Source organism: Sus scrofa, chromosome 2 (genome assembly GCF_000003025.6).
Source record: "Sus scrofa isolate TJ Tabasco breed Duroc chromosome 2, Sscrofa11.1, whole genome shotgun sequence".
In the NCBI taxonomy this organism is placed as follows: Eukaryota; Metazoa; Chordata; class Mammalia; order Artiodactyla; family Suidae; genus Sus; species Sus scrofa.
In genome coordinates this window covers 72,324,118-72,344,136 of record NC_010444.4, presented here as the reverse complement: position 1 = coordinate 72,344,136, position 20,019 = coordinate 72,324,118, and the positions used below count along the sequence as shown (strand labels likewise).

At 43.8% G+C, this 20,019-nt stretch overlaps 1 protein-coding gene across 2 annotated transcripts in view; it reads left to right on the top strand.

Moving 5' to 3' along the window:
* The window catches only part of VAV1 (vav guanine nucleotide exchange factor 1), a 64,217-nt gene extending 47,513 nt beyond the window's left edge, over positions 1 to 16,704 (top strand). For both annotated transcript variants that reach the window (XM_021079171.1, NM_001267833.1), the window contains 6 exon segments: positions 1,219 to 1,250; positions 6,383 to 6,499; positions 7,886 to 7,973; positions 13,667 to 13,781; positions 14,471 to 14,622; positions 16,395 to 16,704. In XM_021079171.1, the coding sequence (XP_020934830.1) occupies positions 1,219 to 1,250; positions 6,383 to 6,499; positions 7,886 to 7,973; positions 13,667 to 13,781; positions 14,471 to 14,622; positions 16,395 to 16,448 (558 nt within the window). In that variant the 3' untranslated portion in view covers positions 16,449 to 16,704.

Genomic DNA, 20,019 nt, shown 5'->3' with positions numbered 1-20,019 from the left:
CCACTATGGAATTACATTGGGAGTTTCCATCATTCCCTGAAAAGTTATTAGTTGATATTCTATTGTAAGGAAAAACTGTGGTTGCCATGTATTTGTGTATTATGTATGTACCTATGTATCTGTCAATCATCTATATATCTAATAATCATCTATGTATCTATCTCTGTATCTGTATGTTATCTATCTCAGGAAATGGTCTGGATTTTGCCTCGCCCACGGCATTCAGAAGTTCCGGGGCCAGGGAACAAACCTCTGCCGCAGCAGTGACAAAGCTGGATTCCTAATCCACTGCACCACCTGGGAACTTCATGTTCCTGGATTTTTATTTAAAAAGTGTCCCAGGGAGTTCCCATCGTGGTTCAGAGGTAGCAAACCTGACTAGTATCCATGAGGACTCAGGTTTGATCCCTGGCCTTGCTTAGTGGGTTAAGGATCTGGCGTTGCTGTGAGCTGTGGTGTAGGTGTCAGACACGGCTCAGATCCCACGTTGCCCTGGCTGTGGTGTAGGCCAGCAGCTGCAGCTCTGAATTGACCGCTAGCTTGGAAACTTCCATATGCCTTAGGTGCAGCCCTAAAAAGACAGAAAAAAAAAAAAAGAATAAAATAAAATTTGTCCCAGCCTTGGACGTTCCCTGGTGGCTCAGTGGGTTAAGGGCTTGGCATTATTCCTGCTGTGACTTGGGTCACCACTGTGGTGCGGGTTTGATCCCTGGCCCCAGAACTTCCTCATGCTGTGGGCATGGCCAAAAAATAAAAATTAAAAAAAATAAAGTCTGTAAAAAAATTGTCTTAGCCTTGGCCAGTGGGCCTTTCAGATTAGCCTTTCCTTTTGACATGTCCCCATCTTTTGAGCCCTTCCTTACTTTCTAGCGCGATATCAGACTTCCCTTGCAGTTTTTCTGCCCCAATCTTGGAATCAACCATTTACCCAAGGAGCCCGGGTCCTTTCGGTGGGCCATGGCATTCAGAAGCCAAGCTCTGGGCATATCTTCAATTTCTTTCTGCACATTTAGCTGTCTCTTTAAAGCTGGTTCATTTGAGGGTGAACCGCTCTCTCCTCCTGGATTCTGGGGCCGTATGTATGTCCAATGAAGAGTATAGTAGGCGCCTAATCAGTGATAGCGGAATGAATGAATGAATGAATGAATGTAGGGCCCTGACCTCTGTTGCCATGCTGGACCCTTTGCCCTAAGTGTCGATCTCTATCTATGTCCCCAGGGTCCCCCCCAGGACCTGTCTGTTCATCTTTGGTGAGTAGAACCACATTTCTTATTTTCAGCTTGGGGTGCTCTGGGGCAGATGCCTGGGATGGGCCTTGGGGGTGGAAGTGGGGGCTACAAGCCAATAAGTTATTCATTCTTCAAACCTTGAGCCTTGACTGCTGGGCTCAGCCCTCTGCTGGGGGCTGCTAAGGACAGAGCAGACAAAGGAGGGTCCTTGACTTTGGGAGATTGTGGTTTCACTTGGAAGGCAAATGATGATGATGATGCTAATGGCAGTTCCCTCCCCCTGCTTTTTTGAGCACCTACTGCTTATAGAGCAATGAGGGGTGGGGGTTTACAATGTTGCTTCAGAGCCCACTGACCTGGGGCCAAATCCGGACTCCAACATTTCCCTGTTGTGTGACCTTGGGCCAATAACTCAACTTCTCTATGCTTCAGCTTTCCTCTCTGGAAAAGAGATTTTTTTTTTTTTTTTTTGCTTTCTAGGGCCGAATCCACGGCACATGGAGGTTCCCAGGCTAGGGGTCGAATCGGAGCCACAGCCACCGGCCTACACCACAGACACAGCAACTCGGGATCCGAGCCGTGTCTATGACCTACACCACAGCTCACGGCAACACCAGATCCTTAACCCACTGAGTGAGGCCAGGGATCGAACCCACAACCTCATAGTTCCTAGTCAGACTCATTTCCACTCACCATGATGAGAACTCCTTGAAAACAGATTTACAATAGTTTCTATTTCATAGGGCTGTTAGGCTTCCATAGCCATGACCTATAAAATGCTTAGTTCCGTTCCTGGCACACAAAAAGCACTTTATTATCTGTTGTTATTAGCGTTAGCTGTTATGACCTCATTTCGATCCATTCTAAAGTGCCTATCATCCCCCTCCTCACGTTTCAACATCTCTGGCATTGGAATGGCTCTTATAATTAGTGGAGTCTCAGTCTTCTGCCTAATTTTATGGGTAGCAATTTTTATTTCATAATAGCTTGTGAAAGCACGGTGCAGTTTACAATTGTTGGCGTCTTGGGCTTGACCTAACGTGGTGGTGTTTTTATAACCATGTGCCAGCGCTTTAAGGATACGTTCAGTTCTCTCAATTATGCTTTGAAGTACCTGCTGTTCTTACTCCTTTTCTGCAAAGGAGGAAACCGAGGCTCAGAGAGGGCAAGTGATTTGTTCAGTGTCACACAGTGAGAACATGAGGAGGTGGGATTTGAACCCAAGTCTGCCTGCCTGCAAAGCCTGACCTGACTGCCTGTGGAGAGTATTAGTAACCAATGGGCATGATAAACATTCACGTCCTACAAAGTATGTGGGGCTCCAAATGTATTATTGTCATTTGTCAAAAATGTCCCTCGGTATTGAGGAATTTTATCTCCTCTTTTCAGAAGAGGAAATTGGGGTCAGAGTAACAAATCAGTTCCTGAGGTCACAGAGGGACTAAGGGGCAGAGGCAGGATTTAAGCCATGGTCTCTTGAGGCTGTAATCACTCCGCCCCTGCCCTGTGGGATGTGGTCACCAGGGCTGGACAGGGATGAGGAGAGTAAGACCTTAACTTTGGGTGCAACCTTTAAGGGGGCGCCCCAAACTCAGGTAGCGAGATCCATACTATTTTAATGCAATATTTAAAATAAATCAAAAGCAAGCCAAAAGAAATCCATGATGAGCAAAATCTCAAAACTGTAAATAAAGACAAGATATGACCAAAAAAAAAAAAAAAAAAAGATACGACTGGGCTGGGAGTAGGGAAAGGTGAATTGTGGTGAAATAGGAGTCAGATCTTGTTTTTATTTAAAATGTTGACATTTTGTTCATCATGGATTTTTTTAAAATTTATTTTTAAAATTGAAGAGACATTCACATAACAGAAAATTAACCATTTAAGGTGGCACTTATGTTAATGTTGATGCTTCTATTACATATTCATGCTGACCTATCATATGATTATATATTATATAAAATTAATACATATTATATTATGTATTTACATTTATAGCATTATTCATATTTATATTGATATATTATCTATAGTAGATATTATCTATAACAACATATTATTTATGTTCACACATAGCATGTGTATTCAGATTCACATTTATATATTATCTGTAATTATATAGTGTATAAATAATATATATTGTTGACATGTTATGTATTTACATTTATCGCATACATTTTCATATATCATAAATAATTTATATTTATATATCACATATTATCTATAGTTAGTATATATTATTTACATTATACCTTTAAATTTATGCCATAAATATATTCATATTCACATTTTATATTATCTATAATTGCATAGTATGTAATTAATATACTTTATTATATATTTACATTAATAGCATAAACACATTCATATTCACATTTACATATCATTTATAATTATGTTTTATCTATATGTAATGTATATTTAATATATATTTAAATTTATGCCATAAATATATTCATATTCACGTTTTATATCATATAATTACATACTATCTATATAGTATATATATTATTTATGTTATATATGTTTATATTTCCAGAATAAATATATTTACATTCACATCTATATTAAATGCATTTAATACCTTCACCAACCACCACCTCTATCTAGCCCCAGAACATTTTCATCACCCCCAAAAAGAAACCCCATCCCCCATTAGCAATCACGACCTCTTCCCCTTCCCCAGCCCTGACAACCACTAATCTACTTTCTGTGGATTTGCCTGTTCTGGACCCTTCATATGAATGGAATCACACACCACGTGGCCTTTTGTGTCTGGCTTCTTTCACTCAGTATCATGTTTTTAAGGTCTGGCTACATTGCCGCTGGTGTCAGAGCTTCATTCCTTTTTACAGCTGCTTTTTTTTTTTTTTTTTTTTGTCTTTTTGCTGTTTCTTGGGCCGCTCCCGCAGCATATGGAGGTTCCCAGGCTAGGGGTTGAATCGGAGCTGTAGCCACCGGCCTATGCCAGAGCCACAGCAACGCGGGATCCGAGCCGCGTCTGCAACCTACACCACAGCTCACGGCAACACCGGATCGTTAACCCACTGAGCAAGGGCAGGGACCGAACCCGCAACCTCATGGTTCCTAGTCGGATTCGTTAACCACTGCGCCACGACAGGAACTCCCTACAGCTGCTTTTGCAGTCATTTTGCTTTTTTTTTTTTTTTTTTTAGGGCTGCATCTGCGGCATATGGAAGTTCCCTGGCTAGGAGTTGAATCGGAGCTGCAGCTATTGGCCTATGCCCCTGCCGCAGCCACACGAGCCATGTATGCAATGCACACCACGGCTCATGGCAATGCCGATCCTTTAACTCACTGAGTGAGGCCAGGGATGGAACCTGCTTCCTCATGGATGCTAGTCAGGCTCCTTACTGCTGAGCCACAATGGGAACTTCCTGTTTCGATTTTTAGAAATAGTGCGTTCAAATACAACTTATTATTTATCTCGATGACTGAGTTTTGTGGCTTGCCCTTTGAATTTTGCACCTGAGGCTAATGTCTTGATTTCCTCCCTCACCCTATTTCCATCCTGGTGACCACAGAGATGGGCAACCGTGGACACTGGTAAATGCCTGACCAGGAATGCTGAATTTCAGAGTAAAAGAAAAAAAAAAAAAAAAAAACCCAACAACTGGGAATTCTCTTGTGGCTTAGCAAGTTAAGGATCCTGAGTTGTCACTGCTGTGGCGCGGGTTTGATCCCTGGCCTAGGCACTTCCCCATGCTGGGGCATGGCCAAAAAATAAAAAAATAGAAACATAAAAATCCTCTGCTCCACTGTTCATCCTCCCACCACCCAATCCCTGATTAAAAAAACCCAAAAAAACAAAAAAACCCACTAACACTATACTTTCAACAATTCTGAACCAAATATGTTTTCTTTTTTTTTTTCCCCACACCAAACAATTCTCCAATTCTCCAGACACCACCTGGGTGTGGTACAATTCAATTCAGTTCAGACACTCTATCTGGAGTCAGTGTCAGATCCTATAAGTTAAGAGCTCACTCCCAAGGGACAATCCTCCACTTCAGATGCTAATCACAAGCCCAGGTCACCCCTACTTCTGACCCATTGGCTGTAAAGGGGACATTCTCACAACCATCTCTTTGGGTTGGATAATTTGCTCATACAAACTCACAGAACTTAGATAGACAGTTTACCTACTAAATGACCAGTTTATTATAAAAGGATCCTGCTCAGGAACAGCCAGATGGAAGAGGTGCACCGGGCAAGGTGTAGGAAAGGTGGCAGAGCTTCTGCCCCCTCTCTGGGTACCACCTCCCTGTGTTCACCAACCTAGAAGCTCTCCAAGACCATTTGGTTGGGGTTTGGATGAGGCATCACTGCATAAGCAAGACTGATTACATCACTGGCCATTAGTGATCAACTCACCTCCAGCCGCTCTTCCCTCCCCAGACATTGGGGTAGGGTGGGGCTAAAGGTTCTTCTGGTCACCAGCCCCCATCCTAAGGCTATTGAGGAGCCCTCAGCCACCCGCCTAACCCCGTCATCTCATCAGCATACACAAAGACACTGATCACTTAGGAGATGCCAGAGGTGTTAAGAGTTATATGCCAGGAAACGAGGGAGAGGCACACAAAGACCAAATATATATTTCTCATTGCATCACTCTAAAACACAGTCACAGGCAAAGAGCCGTCTCCTGCAATTCAGGTATGAAATTTTGGTGTGACTTACAGAAGTCCAATGGCCACTGCATACTTTGGGATTCTGGCCACCACCTCACCACCCAGGGTTTACCTTGGTGTCTAAGGGCTGCTGGACCAAGGCTGACATTAACTTTAAAAATCATAGGGATTTGGAGTTCCTGTTGGTGGTGCAGTGGAAACGAATCTGACTAGTATCTCTGAGGATGCAAGTTCAACCCCTGGCCTCACTCAGTGGGTCAGGGAACCAGCGTTGCTGTGAGCTGTGGTGTAGGTCACAGACGTGGCTTGGATCCTGAGTTGCTGTGGCTGTGGTGTAGGCTGGCAGCTGTAGCACCGATTCGACCCTTAGCCTGGGAACTTCCATATGCTACAGGTGTGGCCCTAAAAAGCAAATAAATAAATAAGTATAAAAGTCACAGGGGTTGGGGGGAGAAAGCAGCCTCAATAAGGCAATCTCCTCTCCTTGGTGTATCTTGACAGGTATGCTGGCCCCATGGAGCGTGCTGGGGCAGAAAGCATCCTCACCAACCGCTCGGATGGGACGTTCTTGGTGCGGCAGAGGGTGAAGGATGCTGCAGAATTTGCCATCAGCATTAAGTAATTCCTCCTTTTCTGACTCATCTTCCCTTGTGACCTGGGCACTGCTGATGCTTTAGGAAGAAGGGAATGTACAGTCACGATAGTCACATTTTTTTGAGCTCGTGCTGCATGTTTTTAATCTTTCTTATTCCTTTTAATTGACCGACAACCCATAGGAAAGAGATATGCTTCTTAGCAAGGCTCCAAGCCTGGAGTATTCTGCATACTCCAGGAAGAGGCAGAAATGCAACCTGCACCCAAGTCTTGCAGACCCTGGCTCTCCTGCATCTCTGTTTCTTGGGTGAAGCTTCTTGCTCATGGTGGCTCATTTCCTTGTTGGTTTTGTAATTTTGCCTTGTGATCTTAAGTGGGGCTTTCCCAGCAGGTATCTTTGCTGCCTGGGTCTCCAGAGATTTTCCATTGGCAATCAACAAGTAGATTTCTTTTTCGGGTAAAGTTATTCTAGGTTACTTCCTTCGTTCCCAATTACACAGGTAGTTTAATTTTAAACCCTAAATCCATATGAGGGCAGGACTGAGATTATGAATTCTCAGCAGTGACTTTTCTGTGTTGGGTCTGAGACAAACAAGCTTTCTTATGGCCCCTGCTTTGCTGATGGGTGGAATTCTTCAAGACCACCCCTTTCCCTGAGGATGTAGTTTTTGACAATCCAGCCTTATGGAGCATGGTCAGGTCTCAGTGCCAACTCTCCACCCTGCAAGGACCCACTAACTCATCTGATGTCTCTGTGTGATCAAGACATGTTCTCCTTGGTTACCAAGATCAGCAAAGCCTATAGGGTGGCAGTTGATGCTTCCTGCCTACTTTTTAGTTTCATCCCTCATTTTTGGCCTCTGGGGATTTCCCTTACTTTTTTTGAGAGTTCACTGTTTTTTCCCAGCATTTCTGGGGGTGGGGGACTTGGAGAAGGAGATTTTTTATCATTATTATTCTTATTATCTAGGTCAGATTGGCAGATGGTTCTGTCACTGCATGTTTCTTCCGTGTCCTTACTAGTCCGTGGTGCACCATATTGGTGGAAGTGGGTTCCTTCTCCAGTGTCCTTTAGAGTCTGTGGTGCTCCTTGGTGGTGCAAGTGGAGGTTTTGTCCTATCTATTCTAGAACAGTGCTTTCTTTACGACATTCTCTTGACTCAATGATCCTGTGAGTCAAGGACGATGTTGCTTGTTATACAGAGGAAGAAATTAAGGCTTAGAGCAGCAAAGGCTCCAGAAAAGGGATCCAGTTGGGCTCCAGGGGTCACCCCCTCCTTGAAGTAGCCAAGAATGCTTCTTCCATGGTTGGGGGTGGTGTGTAGCCTGAGGCTGAGAGGTGACAGGAGATGGCCCTGAATTTCCATACCCAGGGCCCCATGACCAACTCACTCTCTTCCCTGTTTCCAGGTATAATGTTGAAGTCAAGCATATTAAAATCATGACGGGAGAAGGACTCTACCGGATTACAGAAAAGAAGGCTTTCCGAGGGCTTACGGTAAGGGCTGATCTACCCATCACCTCAGCCTTCTAGAATCTAGGCAGGACCCTTCCTGAAGCTCTATCTTGAGGACCACCACCCCCTTTCCTATATTTCAGGACAGCCCCTCCAAGAACACTAAGGAGCAATTGACTTTATTTATTTATTCATTTATTTTGCTCTATAAGGCCATACCTGTGCCATGTGGAAGTTCCCAGGCTAGGGGTCAAATTGGAGCTGCAGCCGCCAGCCTACACCACAGCCACAGCAATGCCAGCTCTGAGCCATGTCTGTGACCTACACCACAGCTCACGGCAACACTGGATCTTTAACCCACTGAGGGAGGCCAGATATTGAACCCACATCCTCATGGATACTATGGATACTGCTAAGCCACTATGGGAATTCCAGGAGCAATTGGCTTTAAACTCATTTTCCTAATGCCCAGCAATAATAATAATAATAATAATAATAATAATAATAATAAACATAATAGAAGTGAGTATTTATAAGCACTTACTGAGTACCACATATAAATAGGATTCCTGTTAATCCCCTCAACTCACTCTTGAGTTCCCATCTCACAGATGGGGAAAACTGAAATTTAATTCTCATATCACAGAATGGCAGAGTCCCTATTTTTATTCAGCCATGCCCTCGGCATGTGGAAATTTCCGGGCCAGGGATCGAACCTGCACCACAGCAGCAATTTGAGCCACTGCAGTGACAACACTAGATCCTTAACCTGCTGAGCTCACTAGAGAACTCCCAGAGCCTCTATTTTTGTCAAGCATCAAGACTCAGCTCTGCTTAACCTGCTCAATGACCATTTCATGGAGAATCCAAACATCTTTAAATGTTTTGGCTTCTGTTTGGTGCCCCGTAATTTCAGGTTACCTGTTAGACATTTTAAGCCCATTGGTCTAAGGCACTTGGATCTCACTCATGGTCTGCAGATCCTTAAGGAGCTTTGAGTCTTCTGAAGGAAAATCCAGAATTGTGCATATATCTGCATTTTTTTTTTTTAAGGAAGATATCTCAGACTTCACTTGATCCTTCACTTGATCCATTGGATCCTTGAGTGCCCAGAAGGTTAGGGACTGTTCGTTCATTCTACGAATCTTTTTCTTCATCAAACTTAAAATTTTTTTTAAGTTTTTTAAGGATGTAAAGTTGATTTCCAATGCTGTGTTAGTTTCAGGTATACAGCAAAGTGATTAAGTTATATATTATATATATGTATACACACATACACACACATATATATGTATATACACCCCCACACACACGTACTCTTTTTTTTTCAGATTCTTTTCCATTATAGCTTATTACAAGGTATTGAATATAATTCCCTGTGCTATACGGTAGTTCCTTGTTGGTTATCTATTTTGTACGTAGTAGTGTGATCTGTTAATCCCCAACTCTTAATTTATCCCTTCCCCCCCTTTCCCCTGTGGTAACCATAAGTTTGTTTTCTTTGTCTGTGAATCTAGTTCCATTTTGTAAATAAGTTCATTTGTATCATTTTTAAAAAGATTCCACATATAAGTGATATCATAGGGCATTTGTCTTTCAATAGCTGACTTACTTCACGTAGTATGATCATCTCTAGGTCCACCCATGTTGTTGCAGATGACATTATTTTATTCTTTTTTATGGCTGAGTAATATTTCATTGTATATACGCACCCCATCTTCTGTATCCATTCATCTGTTGGTGGACATTTAGGTTGCCTGCATGTCTTGGCTATTGTAAAAAGTGCTGCTATGAACATTGGGGTGCATGTATCTTTTCAAATTAGCATTTTCATCTTTTCTGGATATATACCCAGAAATGGGATATATTATTTATTTTTGAAAAAAATGTCCTCCTTCATTATTATTTATTTATTTATTTATTTATTTTTAATTTCTTTTTTTCTGAAATTTTATTTTTATTTTTTACAGAATAAAATACATACATTTAAACACAATTACATTCACACAGATTATTATATCATGGATCTTAAGAAACAGATTAAGTGACTCCCACTGGAGAAGTGGAATGGAAAATATGCTGAGACAAATAGGAAATTTATTCTATACGTTATCCCATTTTTATGGTTTTCATCTTTACTACTTAGTTTTATCTATTACATTTCAATTTTTCTTTAAAAATTAGCATTATATTAAAATTGTTACATTATGCAACTAAAATTTATAAAGAAGAAAGCCTTATATACCATTAAATATTTTATATAGCATAATAAAAAGAATGACTTAACTGGTAAGAATAACAAAAATAATACACCCTCTGAAAATAAGTAAAATATAAAATGCATAAATTGGTTAAAAGACAATGTAACTGTATAAATATGTCCTCACAATTTGTTACATCTTATTGATTCCTCAATATAGGCATTACACCATTCTAGGTGATGTGATAAACAAGACATTATAGACCTTACATTGTACCATGGAGAGAAGTGGTCATTAATAATACAATTGTAGAACTGTATTATTTAATTGTACTGTCACATTGTTTAATTATAATTATCATAAGTTCTTTGATGGAGAGGAAATCAGAATCAGATGTAAGACTTCAGCATTCCAAGAATGATGTCAAATGGCCCCCTTCATGGTGGATTATGCACTTATTTACTATGAGATATATTTCTTCTCCAGAGATTCCTTGTTTGTGTACCAACTGTAGATTTTTGGTTTGCAGTTATTCTGAAGTTTTGATGTAAGAGTCTATATGTATATGAGATTGTTTTAAGTTGTTGTTCTCTTAATTGCAAGTTCATCTCCAGTGTCCCACATTTGTACCCACCTCTTCTCATGATTTCTGATTTTGATGGTATAATTGTGCATGGATGATTTTCGTATCTTTACTGTATATAAACCTTTACTGGTGAGCCTTGTCATTTGTGGCATTTTTGTTTCCTGTTGCTGTCTTTTCTTTCCCGCCTAGAGAAGTTCCTTTAGTATTTGTTGTAAGGCTGGTTTAGTGTTGCTGAATTCTCTCAGCTTTTGCTTATCTGAGAAGGTTTTGATTTCTCCTTCAAATCTGAATGAGAGCCTTGCTGGGTAGAGTAATCTTGGTTGGAGGTTTTTTCCTTTCATCACGTTAAGTATATCATGCCACTCCCTTCTGGCCTGCAGAATTTCTGCTGAAAAATCTGCCGGTAACCTTATTGGGGTTCCCTTGTATGTTACTTGTTTCTTTTCCCTAGCTACTTTCAAGATTTTCTCTTTGTCTTTCATTTTGGTCAGTTTGATTAATATGTGTCTTGGTGTATTCCTCCTTGGGTTTATTTTATATGGTACTCGTGCTTCCTGGATTTGAGTGAGTGACTCCTTTCCCATGTTAGGGAAATTTTCGGCTATTATCTCTTGGAATATTTTTTCTGTCCCCTTCTCTCTCTTTTCTCCTTCTGGCACCCCTATAATATGGATGTTGGTGCGTTTAACACTGTCCCAGAGTTCTCTGAGACTCTCTTCATTTGTTTTCAATATTTTTTCTCTTTTCTGTTCTGCATCTGTAATTTCTTCTAATCTGTCCTCCACCTCACTTATTCGTTCTTCTGCCTCCTGTATTCTGCTGGTAGCTGCTTCTAGTGAATTTTTTATTTCCGTTGTTGTATTTTGCATCTCTTCTTGTTTAAGTTTTATATCTTGTATCTCTTTGGTCAGTGTTTCCTGTAAGTTATCCATCTTTAACTCCAGTTTATTTCCAATGTCTCTGTATCATCTTCAGCATCAACAGTCTAAAGTCTTTTTCCTGGAGGCCGAGAATCTCCTCCTTGCTTAGCTGATTTTCTGGGGTTTTCCCTTTCTCCCTCATCTGAGTTATAGTCCTCTGTCTTTTCATTTTTATAGGTTTTTGGTGTGGTGACCTTTTTATAGATAACAGAGCTGTAGCCTCTCTTACTTCTGGTGTCTGTCCCCCTTGTGGCTGAAGTCGGTATGGGGGCTTGTTGTAGGCTTCCTGATGGGAGGGGCTGATGCCTGCCCACTGGTAGGTGGAGCCGATTCTAATCCCTCTGGTGGGTGGGGCTTAGTCTCTGGATGGGATTAGGGGCAGCTATGTGCCTGAGGGGTCTTTAGGTAGCCTGTTTACTGAGGGGTGGGGCTGTGATCCCAGCTGGATTGTTGTTTGCCCTGGGGCTTCTCAGCTGACTGACGGGTGGGGCCAGATTTTCCCAAAATGGCCCCCTCCAGAGAAAGGCACAGTTGCTGAATATTCCCGAGAGCTTTGCCTTCAATGTCCTTCCCTCACAACAAGCCACATTCACCCCTGTTTTCCCAGGATGTCCTCCAAGAACTGCAGTCAGGTTTGACCTAGGTTCCTGTGGAGACCTCGCTCTGCCCTGGGACCTAGTGCACGTGAAAGTCTGTGTGTGCCTTTTAAGAATGGGGTCTCTGTTTCCCCCAGTCCTGTGGAGCTCCTGCGCACAAGCCCCGCTGGCCTTCAATGCCAAATGCTCCAGGGACTCTTTCTCCCAGTGCCAGATCCCAGCATGTGAGGGTTTGATGTGGGGCTCAGAATTCTCACTCCTGTAGGTGAGTCTCTGTGAGCCGGTTAGTTTTCAGTCTGTGGAGCTTCCCACCCGGGAGGTATGGGGTTGTTTATATCACAAAATCACCCCTCCTACCTCTTGATGTGGCCTCCTCTTTTCCTTCTGGAGTAGGGTATGGGTTTCCGGTCCATTTGGGTGGAGATTGCTCCGTCTTTAGTTGTGAATTTTGTTTTTAGGAGAGAAGTTGAGCTCCAGTCCTTCTATTCTGCCATCTTAATCCTGTCTCCCCCCTTCATTTTTTTATTTCTGAAAAATTCTGAAAGGTTACTAGAATAGTGTTATGAATATTTGTAGACCTTTCACCTGGATTTACTAATTGTTAATGTTCCGCCTCTTTTGCTTTCTCTCTCTTTCTACCTCTCCCCTGCTCCAGTCATGCATTTATTCTTCACTATTTAGGAGTAATTTGCAGGCAGCCAGATCTTTCCTGTAAACACTTTAGCATGAGTATCTGAAGAGCCAAAACATTCTCTCGCCTCATTATCACAGCCAGAAAGTTGAATATTGCTACAAAATTATTATCTAATATACAGCCTGTTTTCCAAGCTCCCTGATTGCCCTGATTATGTCTTTTATAGCTGTTTTTCCCAGAGGGCTCACACATTGCATTCATCTCCTTAAAGTCTCTTTCTTTTTTTTAGGGCCGCACTCCTGGCATATGGAGATTCCCAGGCTAGGGGTCATTCGGAGCTACAGCTGCTGGCCTACACTACAGCCACAGCAATGTGGGATCCGAGCCACATCTGTGACCTACACCACAGCTCAGGGCAACGATGGATCCTTAACTCATTGAGTGAGGCCAGGGATCGAACCTGCATCCTCATGGATGCTAGTTAGATTCATTTCCCCTGAGCCATGATGGGAACTATGATTCTTTGATAAATATATAATGAAGTGAACTGGCTATTAGGGGAAGTGTCTTGAGACCATGTAACTTCTTCCCTATAAAATGGTCCTGGCTGACCAGGAGGGAAATGAGCTCCACATCACAGGGAGCATTCAAGAAGTCTATTGCCAGAGAGGCCACAAGGAAGGACCTGTTTCCTGTGATGAGATGGATGTAACTCCTTCCAGTTCTACAGCACCCCCCCCACCCCCCCACCCAATAAGCTGTCCTGGAAGAGCATCTTTCCTGCTGTTCTCTTTCCAGGAGCTGGTTGAATTCTACCAACAGAACTCCCTGAAAGATTGCTTCAAGTCACTGGACACCACCCTGCAGTTCCCCTTCAAGGAGCCTGAGAGGAGAGCCATCAGCAAACCTCCAGGTAGGAGGTCTCCAGATGGGGTCTGCAGTGCCAGCTTCCTCCCACTGTGGAGGGAAAGTGTGGGGAAACCGCAGGCGTTCCTGCCAGTGGGTGTAGAGAAGTCTTCTCGGTGAAACCGTCTGAACATTTTTCCACTTTCAGTCTTTCCCTTTGCACTTGAGAGGTTTGCATATCCATTGACTTGGAGTATGGGGTTCCTTTCATATTTAGGAATCTGAGGACACCAGGAACCAGAATTTTATATTCTATAATGTCACTTTATATTGTGACATTTATTACATTTGAAACGTTTTCTGTGTCCTTTTTCCCCCTTGCTTTTCTTTCTCTGATTCTCTCTTTTGCAATCCTTGGACATTCTTAATATAATGAATGTTATCTAGAATGGAAAACCCCACATGATTCTTCTGTTTCTTTTACTGTGAATAGATGCAAAACATTTAAGAGATGATAAATGGTATTATTTTCTAAATGTGGATGTTGGTTGGGCTGGAAGGATGATTCTGGGAATACAGGTGTGCCCCCCTCCGAACACGGGGTGCCTCACACTCAGCATAAAGGAGCATCGAGGGGCCCTTCGTCCTGGTGTACCCTCCTGGGAGCATTCCCTGCCCACCCTCGCCCCCATCCCCAGACAGTGGGTGGGTGTCTGCTTTGTACCCCCTTCCCACATCTGCTGTCCCCCCACACAGCGGGAAGCACCAAGTACTTTGGAACAGCCAAAGCCCGTTATGACTTCTGCGCCCGGGACCGATCGGAACTGTCCCTGAAGGAGGGTGACATCATCAAGATCCTGAACAAGAAGGGGCAGCAGGGCTGGTGGCGAGGGGAGATTTATGGCCGGGTGAGTCAGGGTGGAGTTTGGGAGCCCCAGGGAAAGGGCGTGGGGTGAACTGGGCGTCTTGATGGCGTGAAGAAGGTGGGCAATGGTCCTGGGGAGGGTGTCTCTAGTTGGAAGGGATGAGGGGCAGATTTCATTTATGCACCTTGCATTTATTATTTTTTATTTTTTATTACTCAATGAATTTATTACATTTATAGTTGTACAAAGATCATCACAATCAAATTTTATAGGATTCCCATCCCACAACCCCAGCGCATCCCCCCACCCCCCCGAACTGTCTCCTTTGCACCTTGCATTTAAGTATTGAGCACCTACTATGTGCCGGGCATTGAGCCAGGTGCCAGGGAGGCAAAGATGAGCCCAACACAATCACTGCTCTCGTGAAACTCATAGTTTAGTGAGAAGCATAGACTCGTACACATGCAGTTGCAATAGTAAGCAGTCAAGATTGAGAAGGGAAATCATAAGGCACCCTGGGAGCCCTGAGGGGAACTCCTGAGCCACCCTGGGAGCAGGACAGGATGCCTTCTAAGAGACCAAGCTGATCACTGAGGGATGAGATAAGTGAGCTGCGTACAAGGTCATGGGGGCGGGGGGTGGGGGTGGGGGTGTGGGAAATTATTCCAGGCAGAGAAACCAGCATGTGCAAAGGCCCTGGGGTGAGAGAGTGATTGGCATGTTTAGGGAACATGAAGGGAAGGATTCATCTATCTTGTTCACTGCCATATCACCAGTGCCCAGGGCAGTGACTGTTGCATCGTGGGTGCTCAACTGAATCATATCAAGAGGCAGAACTGGGACCCACTGCCTTTGCCTTTTGGGTTCTTCTGTCTGCCTGAATTTGGACTTTCAGGAGAGAGCTCAAGTTTTCTCAAAAAAGTTTGTTTCTGCCTGGTTCTTATTTTTGTCTCTCAAAGGCAGAGGGTCTTTGTGTCATGTGCTAATGAATTCCTTGTATCTAGAATATTGCCTGGGGTGTATGGGTTTCTCAAAAAATATTTGTTAAATGAAGATAAGGCCACTGGTTAGGAGCCTAAATTCTACCAGAGGAAAAGATACGTGAAAAGTGACCTGGATAATGACTCAGGTGAATGGTTTTAGGAACCATGAAGGGTAAATTCAGTGTGTGATGGAGGACACTTGAGGGAGCCTTTTGGGAGTATTTAGGAAGGTCTGGGCTGTAAAGTATTCACCTGTCTATCCAGTCATCCATCTATCATCATTCTATCCATCTATCTATAATTCCATCCATCATTCTATCCATCATCCATCCCTCATTCCATCCATCCATCCATCCATCCATCCATCCATCCATCCATCCATCCTTCTCTCCTTTCAGTAAATATTTATTAAATATCTATGGCATTCCAGGAACGATTCTAGGCTGTTGGAACTTAGTGATCAATAAGATAGACAAAAATCCTTGCCCTATTGTAGTGAAGGGAGAGGAGACAGACAAGCCTATAAGGAAGTAACATAAATCATCGATTAGGTGGTGAGAAGTTTTATGGAAAGGAGGAAAGAGGGATAAGGAGTGTTGGGGTGGGTGATATTACAATTTTTAATAAGATAGTTGTGAAGTTCTTAAGAATAAGGTGATACAGACGTAAAGGACTGTAGGAGGTGAGAGCGGTCAGCTGAGGGTATATCTGGGGGAGGTACTTTCTGCAGTAGAAGGTATGGCAGGTGCAAAGGTCCTGAGGTAGGAAGAAACAAGGAACAGCAGGAGAAGATGCAGAGGCTGCCCTGACCACTTCCCTGTCTCTTTCCAGGTTGGCTGGTTCCCCTCCAATTATGTGGAAGAAGATTATTCTGAGTACTGCTGAGCTTTGGCACATTGGCAAAGAGATGAGAAACTACTCTCGGCTCTGAGCCCAGGATGAACAGGCAGCAGGGCCAGTGGCTTTGACAGGTCCTGGTGGGCTGAGAGCCCAGGATGAATGGTAGAGAGTCAGTGTGCAGGTGGCAGGGCTCCTGGGATGTTGCCCTGGTGCAATTAATTTATAACACACTGATTTCCTTCTGGGTCCCCTTGAGAAGGCGGGACTCAAGGCAATAGCTTTTAATAAAATGATAATTGGACAGACTGGTATCATTTAGAAAGCCCTAGAAGGCTAAAGGTGGGAAGGGGCATTGGGACACAGACAAAACTCCCTGGCCAATTCCTGCCTTCCAGCTGTATCACCGTCCTCTACCATTTAAAATAACACCTGGGAGTTCCCATCAGGTGGCTCAGCGGTTAACGAACCTGACTAGCATCCACGAGGACGCGGATTTGATTTCTGGCCTCGGTCAGTGGGTTAAGGATCTGGCTTTGCCGTGAGCTATGATGTAGGTCACAGACGTGGCTTGGATCCTGTGTTGCGGTGGCTGTGGCCTAGGCTTGCAGCTATAGCTCCAATTGGACCCCTAGCCTGAGAACCTCCATTTGCCATGGGTGCGGCCCTAAAAAGACAAAAAGAAAAAAACAAAAATAAAAATAAAATAAAACAAAATAAAATAAGACCTGGAGTTCCCACTGTGGCACAAGGGATCAGTGGCGTCTCTGCAATACTAGGATAGAGGTTCAATCCCCAGCCCAGCAAAGGTCACAGCTGCGGCTGGGACCTGATCCCTAGTCTGGGAGCTCTGTATGCTGCGGAGTGGCCAAAAAATAAAAATAAAATAAAAGTAAAATAAGACCTGAAGAAGGAAATGGGACGCCCACAGAGCAGAAAATAATTGTACGTCAACAGATTTCAGATTGCAAAAACGAAAGTCTCATTCGCTTTTTCTATAATAGAACATAATTCCTATTTGGAGCGCCTCCAGTTCTGCTAAATGGTATAGAAACTTCATCTCAGTTGCATCTGGGTCTCTGGAGTCAGTTCTCTCCAAGGTCACATTCAAATTCCAGGGGCTTTGACGTGAGTGTTGGAGACACCACTGCCCCCTGCTGAGATGCCACAGCTTCTGCTTCAACTTTGCTGTTTCTGCATCATCCGTGTCCCTCTTGGCACGGACCAGGCATCTGGCTGTTTTTTCGTGAATGCCGAGTGGAATGACCATACATTCTGGTTTCCCTGGGGCAGTCCTGGCTGTTGCCCTGGTCTAGTTATGAATCATTTTTCCTTCTCATTCTCCAGAGCATCCTGGTTTGGATGCTAAATGACGTGGTCCCTGTCTTCAGTGGTGCTGCTCCAGAAGGAGAGCCTGAGACAAGGATTGAGGGGTGCAAAATCTACCTGGGAGGTGATCTAAGGAACCAGAGGGGAGGGGGCGGGGAAGAGAGATGGGAAGGGGAGGGGGATAGAGGGAGCACTGATGAACAGGTGACAGCTGTGGGCCATGGGGACTTCTTATTCAGGACCTGGAAGTTAACGTAGAACAAGCTTTGGAGTTGAGGAGGGCGAGGGAACTGGGGTATTTATCCATCAACTTCCATTAGGTGTTGCTTGAAACCTGCTTGTATGTAGGCAGTACACGCTCTGGTGGCCAGAGAACCACAGGCATACTGGAGCCGCCGACCTGTATGGACCTTGTCAGTCCTGGGGCACAATGGGTGGGGTGCCGATTGGGTGTGCACAGTCCTTTGCAGCCAGTCCTACTCAAAGGATGCTGCTTTACGATGGATATGGAGAAACCCCGCCCAGCCTGCTTTATCCTGGGGCCCAGGGTGGGGGTGGGGGTTCCCGGGAGCCTTCTTTTTCTCACATCACCCTGAAGCCCTTTAGATGAGAGGTGGGATTGCAGAATTCAGGAACGTAGGTCTGGACCCATCTCTGAGTTTAACCATCTTCTTTCCCGCCCAGCTCTTCCTGTTCACACTGGGGAACCTTGATCTATTTTGCTGCAAGAAAAGTTGACTCATCCTGAATGCTCATCTGTATAGAGAGCCAGGCTTTCTTTTGACTGATAGCATTATTTTTTAAAAATTGTGGCAAAACCCACATGACATCAAATTTACCATCCTAACCAGTTTTACATGTGCAGTTTGGCGGCGGGATGTATATTTACACTGTTGTGCAATCACTCTCCAGAAATTTTCATCTTGCAAAAGGGAAATTGTCCCCTATTGAGCAACAACTTCCCTTTCCCCTCTCCCCCCCAGCCCCTGGTCACCACTTTGGCCAGACTTTAGTTATCTAGAGTCCTTGAGAGCTTCGATTTTGGGGGGCTCAAAAGCCAAAGTTCAGAATCAATCTTTTCTCTTCCTTCCTTCCTTCCTTCCTTCCTTCCTTCCTTCCTTCCTTCCTTCCTTCCTTCCTTCCTTCCTTTCTTTCTTTCTTTCTTTCTTTCTTTCTTTCTTTCTTTCTTTCTTTCTTTCTTTCTTTCTCTCTCTTTCTCTCTTTCTCTCTTTCTTTTTTTCTGCCGTGCCCATGGCATGCCAAAGTTCCCAGGCCAGGGATCAAATGCACACCAGGGCAGTGACCTGAGCCACAGCAGTGACAATGCTGGATCCTTACCCCACTGAGCCACCAGGGAACTCCAAGATCCAGGATCTTTAATTAGGCTTTTGAAGTTCAAAAGCCAAGAATTTGCTTCTTCGGTAAATCTGCAGGAATACCTCTTAGGAGAAAGAGCTGCAGACAGCTGGACAGTCTGCTGTTAATCACTGAAGTTAGAACATGCCCTCACGCCATACACAAAACTAAACTCAAAATGGTTGAAAGAGTGACATATAAGATCTGACACGATAAAACTCTTAGAAGAGAACTTCGGCAAAACATTCTCTGACTTAATTGTAGCAGTATTTTCTTAGATCAATCTCTCAAGGCAAAAGAAAGAAAAGCAAAAGCCAACAAATGGAACCTAATCAAACTTAATAAGCTTTTGTACAGCAAAACCATAAATAAAATGAAAGATAACCTATGGACTGGGAGAAAGTATGTGCAAATGATGAGACTGACAAGGGCTTAATTTCCAAAACATACGAAGGGTTCACACAACTCTATCAAAAAAACAACATAATCAAAAAATGGGCATGGGGAGTTCTTATCATGGCTCATCGGTTAACAAACCTGACTAGCATCCATGAGGGTGCGGGTTCAATCCCTGGCCTCACTCACTGGGTTAAGGATCTGGCACTGCCATGAGCTGTGGTGTAGGTTTCAAATGCGGCTCTGATCCAGCGTTGCTGTGGCTATGGCTGTGGTATAGGCCGGCAGCTACAGCTCCAATTGGACCCCTAGCCTGGGAACCTCCATATGCTGTGGATAAGGAAACAAACAAACAAACAAACAAACAAAAAAACGCATGGAATTCCCCACTGTGGTGCAATGGGATCAGCAGCCTCCAGAGTGCTGGGATGAAGTTTCGCTAGCCAGCCTGTGCAGTGGGTTAAGGATCCTGCTTTGCCATGGCTGAGGCATAGGTTGCAACTTCGGCTCAGATCTGATCCCTGCCCTGGGAACTCTG